Source organism: Rhopilema esculentum, chromosome 13 (assembly GCF_057945365.1).
Source record: "Rhopilema esculentum isolate cy_ngs chromosome 13, ASM5794536v1, whole genome shotgun sequence".
Classification (NCBI taxonomy): domain Eukaryota; kingdom Metazoa; phylum Cnidaria; class Scyphozoa; order Rhizostomeae; family Rhizostomatidae; genus Rhopilema; species Rhopilema esculentum.
In genome coordinates, this window is record NC_142827.1 from 7796981 (window position 1) to 7805718 (window position 8738).

Consider the following 8738-nt stretch of genomic DNA (forward strand, 5'->3'; position numbering starts at 1 on the left):
CTTTCATAAAATCTTAAACGTAGCAATTGTTGTTTACAGTTGTAAGCAGTGACATTTACAAAGGTTTTATTGTGGGAAATCAGTGAAAGCAAGACAGTCTTTAATTCTCTCTTAATTGCAAAAATACGCTGGGTTTCGCTGGTATAGACACTTATTTTGTCAATGTATTTGCACATCAACATAAGATGCCGTTCACCAACTGCGATGTTGTGCAGTATTGATCTAAGGAAGGTCCACGGTATGCTGCAATATGTGGGCATATTTGCAATAAACTGGCTAGATCCAGTCAAAATTATGCATATGTATATTCAATGCATATATCATGTTTTGGAAATAAAAGAAATAGGAAGTTTCACCTATTTATTTCGTTCTATACAGCGAATCCTCTATCAAACGCCATGGGCATTAAAATCACTTAATCATTGATGGGACGTTAAATAAAATGAGCGTTATAAAGGGGATATGATTCCACTTTAATCAGCTGAACAGAGGGCGTTTAACGAGCAAGGAAATTCGCCTTGTTTTGGAATACTGATTGAAATCAGAGAAATGGTAGACCCAAATGCCTTGTTCTTGAGCTTCAGACAAAAACATATGCTTCCAAGTATTTTTTGCTCTGTGTACGGTGTATATATATGATGTTAAATCATTCTACATTATTCCTCTCATCGAGGCGATTTTACGACGAAGATGCGACGAAGATGATTTAAGTTGAAACAAGACAATAACTTTAGCCGGTAGTATCAAATGAACGATTGTTCACAAATGGCTCTTGTGCATAGGTTGAATTCTTTGTGTGTTGTGATACCGACCAGTAATGAAAGATGCATCGGGTAAAGAAAATATCGAGAACAGAATTGTAATCCCTAATTAATTTTGTTACTTTTGGCCGTGACCTTTTTTATTGATCAGATGAACCAATCAGCTGTGAGAGAACGTGTTGTAAAAACAATGACCACTTCGTCTAAGAAGATCCAAGACTAATATTCGAGGGTCATTGTTTGGTTGCCATAATTAGGCTAGATATTTACCAAATATAAGATAAACTGCTATGAAGTCATTCCGTTTGATACCAAATGAATATTTGCTTTATATTCAACAGCACGAGTCAAGATGTTGCTTGCAATGATCTTGAATTAACGAACGGTTTTTCGTACATGAGAAGAACATCATTGAAGACTTGAGTTCTGGTAGTGCTGTATTCTGGTAGAGGTTTGGGTACAAACTTAAAGAAGCTCACTCAGAAATGAAAGATCGTCCGAGAGAGGAATTATCAAATACTGCGATCTTGCTATCATGCTTATATGATCATACATCAAGAGCAACGACAATAAATAAAGCCAGACTGTGACAAATGTCTTCTAACCACAATCGGCAATGTAGCCTTAACTTTATAAAGAATTGCAAGATCTACTGCAACAGATTCATATTATAATGAATCCCAAAGGAACAACTGCTCGAAATCATTCAGCTCTCTGAACTAAAGACACCTAATAGTTATTGTCGTAAAAACTCTACCATCATCTAGATATTCTATTACTTGATTCAAACGCTGTTCTGTTCTACAATAAATAAACTCCATTCCTTTTACAAAAATGTGAGATAAGAATCCTTTATGACTTTGTCTTTTTTTCTCATTTACTCGTTTCTTTGAGTGAGTAGTAGCACTGATTTTGTGCCAACGACTCATCATTTTCTTGTGCAAACCTTTGTTGCTGCACAGGATAAACACCATCTCGTGCAGTTGGCATACCTCCAATACCACTTGGCATAGTTGCAAAACCAACTGGTACTCCCATCATTCCACCAGGCATACTTGCAACGTTGCCAGACATACTTGCATAATTGCTGTGCATCCCTGCAATATTACCAGGCATACCGACACCTGCAGTGCCACCCATCATATGTGGCATACTACCAGCCATACCGGCATTAGGCAAAACACCTGGCGTTCCTACAAACATTCCAACAGGCATACCATCCAGCATACCTCCATTTATACCGCCTAACATTCCAGGCGGCATACCTCCATGTATACCGCCTATCATACCAGGCGGCATACCTCCATTTATACCACCTATCATACCAGGCGGCATACCTCTATTCATACCACTCATCATACCAACTTGCATACCTCTACTCATGGGCATATCAGCCGGCATACCTCTGTTCATGGCACCCATACTCATACTTGGATACTGATGCCAGTTAGGCATCCCATATGCCTGCGGGTTCATTTCCATTGAAATCTGACGTGCGTTGTACATTGGCGCGGAACTTTGTAGGATGTTTTTAAACTCTATCTCGTATTGACTCGACTTACTTCCACCTTTTACAATTTCTATAAGGAATGTAAATATACCAATACTAATCTGGTCGTTATTGGCAAGTTCCATTATCTGATTCTCTTTGATCTCCTTGTTACCATTGACAATTACAATCTTTGAAGTACTTACGTTCTGTATTTCAGCAAACAACCGTGGATTCTTACTGTCCCGTGTGTCTCTACGAATCCTAAAGTTTGCATGTTTCCGCGATGATAAAATATCATGAAGGTAAACATCAACATTTTCACCTCTTCCTAAAAGTGTCCATTCGTCAATCTCCTTTATGATCTTATTCGTTGGTAGAGATCCCAAAATCTTAGATATAGGTTCTTGATTTTTGGAATATTCTTTCACGCCTGATATTTTCCAGATAACCAAAGTATTTCGACACTCTGAAAACGTGTAAGAAATTTTTTATACATTTTCTATGGTAGATAATGTTTTTCCAGCTTTTCGAAAATTGAAAATATTCATTGATGGTTGCGGCGATTCTACGTTTTAACGTTTTAATTTTAAAATTTCCCTCGAACCTTGATACTTCAGTAATTATTGTTAACATTTATCCTTGAGTTTTATAATATCTAGAATTGGCTATTGGATAAAAAAAGGAGGTATGAGTGAGGCAAAACATAGCTGATTGGACTAAATTGATTGTGACAGGTCGTTAGAACAGAGAAAACCAGTTAAGTGAAAGGAGCACACAAGAGACAACATTCAGTGGATTGATGCAAACTCTCCACATTAACGAAGAATTCGGTTAAGAGCAGGGGCGGCTGGGAGTAGAAAAGTATTGGTATTAGCCTCCGAAATTAAGACATAAGAAGGTCCCCCTGCAAGGTCCTGAAACTATTAAACAGGGGTGGAGCTTATATGTTCTTATTTAAGAAGGTGGGCAAAATGAACTTTTCGATATGATGGTTTAAAATAGCTTTTGGCAATACCATATCTTACAAAATTATTTGAAGGCACTGGCCCCCGTTGTCTCCCCCCAGACACTGATGACTGTGTGGTAATGTAGTTCATCCTACTAGTTTTGGGTGAAGGATCGGTCCTACGAAATACAAATGAATTATGGCTGCGGCAAATTACACGAGCGAAATCGTGTTTTGATACAGCGGTTTGCTGCCCAGTAATGGAGCCCCAAGGTATTAGCCCATTAATTCTAATACCATGAGGCTTTTGGCCCGCGAATGAGATTCTATTACGATAAAGCGAGCGATTTACTTTAGAGTAATGCAGCAAAAAAACGTAAGATGTATCATTTGATTTGAGAAACCGAGAGAAATAATGTGAGAATGTTGCCTATGACTCTACAATCATATAGAATCGAAGTTTTACAAAACATACAGTTCATACAAAACAACTTTTACAACTGCCTTTAGCTTAAACAAATTATTTCATGACTGTTGCTCTTTATATTCAGTGTCTAAATTTTGTCAATCAAATTATCTATCCAAAGGCATTGCTAGCAAAAGTACAGCTACATTTTGTAAATTCATAAAGTTAATTTCCAGAAATATTTTTTCTATAAGCTGAGGCCTTAGAATAGAGCTGGGGCTCTTTCCACCGTCTCTTCCACTGACAGTGGCCCTCGTAGTATTAGAAATGAAAAACTAATACCTTACTGCTGTTCACCCATTCTTCTACCATGGCTCAACAAGAGAAATTCACGTCATGCAGACCACAACAGACAAAAGAAATTTCGGGGCAGTGTATTAGTTTTTGGAGGCTAATACCATGGCCAGGGCTGCTGATTATGGCATGGATTACACTTTTCAAAGATTTCAATGAGGATTAGGAAAGCTTTCATTCAACGAACAGAAAAGCAAATATAACTTGGCTATATGAATAGAGCTGGTCGCATCGATAAAATTGTTGTGAAAAAGTGGCAGCGTACAAAAAGCAAAATAAATTTCCTGCAATCTCAGAGACCCAAAGTCGCCTTCCTTTGAAAATAAAATGGTATTAGACTAATACCTTTAATACCACCCCACGCCGCCCCTGGTTAAGAGCTGTATAAAAAACTCAACCGCCCCAGTTACAAAATGCCAAACGCTTGATAACAGTTACATACGCAATTTTCTAAAGATGATTGGGACAGACATGTGCAGAACTGGTGGTCGAATGCAGCAATAAGAGCCAGGCGTTAACAAGCTTGGTTCTCATAGGCTGCCATTGCTGTGCATTGCTAAAAAGGTATAACACGTCCCAACAAAGAGCAGCATCGAATTTGAAAAGAAATAATAATCACCTTGTTGGGTATCTTCTTCTTTATCGTTACCTTCTGAGGTTTTCCAGGCACGGAAATCTGCTGGAGTTGCGCAAGTTCCTTCGACCAAAACTGAGTTTTCGTCATCTTCTTCAGTTTTGAGTTTTCTGATATCATCTGGTGGCAAAAAAAATAATAAGTCTAGACTTCACATAACGCTTGCGACGTTGAAGATTTTAAATAGTCTACTGTGATTTACTTTTTTCCTATAAGGATTAATAACAGAAAACAATTAGAATTTCTTCGTCTTCCATTGAACTAATCTGGTTTGCAAGGAAAGAGCTTGAGTGTATAAATTTGCCAATTTCCAGAACCCCTCCCACATTCGCAAGACGGAAAATTTATTTTATTGTTTGAGCTTATAGACCAATAGAGATATCTATATGTATGCCTTAAATGACCGATTAAGCGCCCATGACTTAAATAAACGCCCAGAACTAAAAAAGGCCCAATCTTCCGGTTATTGTTTAGTAAGCTTGACCCTACTTTATCATGAAACCCTGAATTCGAAACAAGAAACAAATCATGATGGAGGATACCCAGGGACACCGGAGAAGGGGGCGTGGGGGGTCAATCGCCCCTGTTGCCTTTTGATAAAAGGGGCAAGGAGGGCCAGAGTGTACTTTTCATTAAAGTGTCCTTTTCATTAAAGTGCCCTTGAAACCGTCCATTTCTAATAATCAGGGAGATTCATATGAAATTCTGATTGTAGTGCCTAATTCATGATAACATTTTTCAAAACTTGTAAAATAATTCCTTATGCCAAAAGATAGCCAACTTTCAAGATACCTACAGAATATCGAAATAAAATGGCATTTACACAAGAATTAGTAGAAGCTGGGAATCATCTTTCAAATGTTCTTTTACTCAAGCCTGCCCCCCTTGCCCCTTGGTTGTTCCAGCGTCCCTGAGGATACCCATTAGTTACTCACTTTCTCATTAAATGTAAATAACTTTTGTAAATGTAAATGTAATGTATGGTGCTTCTTTATAAAGACAAAAAAATTAAAATGCTGAAAATCTCAACTCTTCCTATTATCAGTGCCCAGGAGGCAAATAAGCAGCAGCCCTGAAACTTGTTTATTAAGTAAGTACCTTAGGCACTTAATCAGTCATTTTAAGCTGTCCTCTATGCTCAATAACTGAGCAGGCCAAAATACTACCAAATACGCAAAATTAGTCAAATATATCTAAAACTGGTTGACATATCTCTGAACAAAGACAAAAATACAGAGGTTTGATGGGGAAAGAGCCAATACACATGTAGCCATACCTCAGTCATTACGTAACAAATTTCGCATATTTAGAGGTATTTGATGGTGCTCTTCAAGGGTGTGGGATCAAAATTCAAAATTCTCAAAATTTATTTTGCAACATCACCACTTTTGGGAAACCTGCTCACCTTCTTCAGTGGCACTTTGCCGGACCAAGTCTTTACCAGTTGCACCTTCACCCTCATCAGTTGCACTGCCTGTGATATTTCCAATTTCCTCAACCTCTTTTAATACATTTTTCATCATCCAAGATTGCCCTGCCGTTTCCTGCTCTACCAAATGTTGTCCAGGATGACTGCCTGTTTTGCTTCCTTCAACCCCATCTTTCTCTTCTGTTAACTTACGGCAAAAACTAATTTGCCTTTCAGCTTTTGTTGGACTACAAGGCTCTTTTTCTTTTGAATCGCCGAGGTTAGTTTCAACTTTACAAACATCCTCATCGTCCTTCTTTTCAGGTTGGTCTTTGTCATTTGTTTTATCCATTCTTTAACAAGAAGAGGTTCCATAAAAACATGAAAATTTCAATAAAGTACACATCCCAGTAGGAAAGAAAGGAATTGTTTTGAATTTCAACTGATAAATTTCTAGCCATCTATTTTAAGCCACTATTTGATTAAAAGGCTTGAATTCTAGAATACATAAAATCAAAAAAGTTGGGGTAGGTGAATATGAGAAAAATTTGTGCAACATAAATCCCAAATCATTTCTTAACCATACAAGTCATTTTGAGGGTGCCAAAAATGATATTTATTGAAATACTGGTGTGAGTCATTGGTATTGCAGACAGACAGTACTTCAAAGTGGGGGGGGGGGGGGGGCTTGTGTTGATAGTTTTAATTGACTAAGAAACCAAAATTTAAAAGTGCATACTTACCGTAAATAACTTAATCTAGTGAGAAATTAACCAGTATATTATCCTAAAAAACCTATTACCAGTTTGCCCCAACAAACGAGGGGTCAACAATCTATGAAGTATCAACTTCATGGCTTAAATGCAAGATATAATCTACTTCTACCATATATCCAAGTTAGTCTTGGAAAGAAAATCTAATGAAGCCTCTTCCCATTAAGATTTACTTCTAGATGTCTTACATGGCAATATTCCACGACTTAATAATTGTTATGAGACTGAATTAAAGGTTTTTGAAATCTTTTTTTGTTTGAAAGCATTTTTCTATTCAAGTTGTCAGAGTATGGCCAATCTTGACATGACCTTGGGTGCACAAACATTCCCACATCTCAGACACAAGTTTCCAGAAAGGGGGCTGAAAAGCCTGGCCGTGCCAGTACTTATAACTTTTCAAGTATATAATTTAATAGACTTTCAGAGTTTTTGGCTGCACCTTTAGCATTACCTTTAGCATCTTGGGTTTGCAAGCAATTTAAACAAGCAAATCAGCATGATGGCAACTTTTTGTTAGGTTTTTGGGTGATTCTGACTCATCGTTTGAGTAAGAAGGAAATATGTTTATGAGCCAATGATAGAGTTAAGTTCTTAGAACTAACTTTCCAATAATGGTGTCAACATGTGACTATCAAATTACATGTTATACTGTAAAGAAACGATATAGGAGAATAATTTTTAAATGTAAAGTAACAATATTTAGGAAAAGAGGCTCTTTACAACGTGGCAGTAACTTAACAAAAACAGTACATTTGCCTCACTTGAGGCTAGAAAATTAGATGTAAATAAGGCTTTTTCAAAGTAGCATGTATCGCACCTCAATGGTATGTAAACAAAGCTATAGGAACACCACACAGCCACGAATGTCTTAACAAAAATACTAATGTAATTCATTTTAACTTAACGACTGGATGTAGTCTTAGGGCGTATATGATTGAAAGAGCAGCCGGGATTCCCCTACGTATGATTCTTGACCATGTGGTAGGATGTTTTCAACAGAAAATAGATTTTTGCAAAGGAATTAAATTATAATTCCTTACTTGTATCGCTCTCCAGAATTCATAGCTAACTTGAAGTCTTGAAGGGAACTGCCGAACTGGCTTGACAAGGAAAGGGACACATTGACAATTATTTTGGGTTGGCTGACTGCCAGACTGGAAACTTTGCTGCGCGCCCGCAATATATTGCCCGCGCACACCTCTGCGCGCTTTTGCATATTGGCCGCGCAAAATCCCCTAGATCCCTTGACAATAGGATTTAACATTATTAACAATAAAAATAACTAAGAGTGCATGATTTCAGGCGCGCAGTCTCAAATTTTCAAAATAAACTTGCCCGCGCAAGAAGCAAAGTTTCCAGTCTGGGCTGACTGGCCAATTCCCCTAAAATAGAATACTCTCCCTAACAAAACAGCGAATCTCTTGAATGTCTGCCTATACCAAACTAAACGGTCTTCTCATTCTCTCTTTCTGCTACAAACAAAGAGAGGTAAACAGAAAATGAAACAGAACGTACCTTTCACTTGCCTTCACAAACCATAATGCAGACTAAATTACAACATCCTTTTGAAAACAACTAATTCTGGATGATGTCATCCCCAACCTCGTATTGAAGATATTTCCTGGTTATTCCTGTTATTTCTATTTATTCTTATTATTGTTCTTTTCACGGGCACAGATGCAGGTTCTTGAGACTGTATCGGGTGGGGGCAGGAACTGCAGAAAGGGCACCAAAGTTTTAGGTGTCAAAGTTTGGTGCTAAACAAATCGGGAATCGTCGTTTTGCCAATGGCGAAGCTTTGTTGTAGGAGGGAAGCCCAGGTAAAGGAGAGAGGGTCGGAGGTCTGTGGGGGGGGGGGGGGGCAACCAACAGCTATTCAAGTCCAAACAATTGCGTTAAAGCTGTGTAGCTGAAATAATTTCCAAAAAATTCACGTGCTTTGTATTCTAGCTCTTTTTACATAT

The 8738-nt window shown here is 37.9% G+C and overlaps 1 protein-coding gene across 3 annotated transcripts; it reads right to left on the bottom strand.

Moving 5' to 3' along the window:
* Positions 1-371: 371 nt before the first annotated feature.
* LOC135692126 (uncharacterized) lies at positions 372-8389 on the bottom strand. 3 transcript variants are annotated; one of them, XM_089112170.1, is made up of 5 exons: positions 8138-8279; positions 7815-7914; positions 5999-6354; positions 4579-4713; positions 372-2719 (listed from the first exon to the last, which is right to left on the bottom strand). In XM_089112170.1, the coding sequence occupies exons 2-5, from the start codon at positions 7835-7837 to the stop codon at positions 1635-1637; spliced, it is 1599 nt and encodes a 532-aa protein (XP_088968296.1). In that variant the 5' UTR covers positions 7838-7914; positions 8138-8279; the 3' UTR covers positions 372-1634. The 3 variants fall into 3 exon arrangements, with proteins under 3 accessions (XP_088968296.1, XP_065066237.2, XP_065066236.2); XM_065210165.2 differs by lacking the exons at positions 7815-7914; positions 8138-8279 and adding an exon at positions 8290-8389; XM_065210164.2 differs by having other exon boundaries at positions 7815-8281.
* Between the last annotated feature and the right edge of the window lie 349 nt (positions 8390-8738).

What these genes read in the sequence shown, in the direction of transcription:
- LOC135692126 (XM_065210164.2), bottom strand. Translation starts at nt 8,038, where the DNA reads ATGTTAAATCCTATTGTCAAGGGATCTAGGGGATTTTGCGCGGCCAAT. An exon ending in AATTCTGGAGAGCGATACAA is followed by an intron (nt 6,355 to 7,814) that starts GTAAGGAATTAT and finishes TTCTTGTTAAAG; the next exon opens with AATGGATAAAACAAATGACA. An exon ending in GCAAAGTGCCACTGAAGAAG is followed by an intron (nt 4,714 to 5,998) that starts GTGAGCAGGTTT and finishes TTTTGCCACCAG; the next exon opens with ATGATATCAGAAAACTCAAA.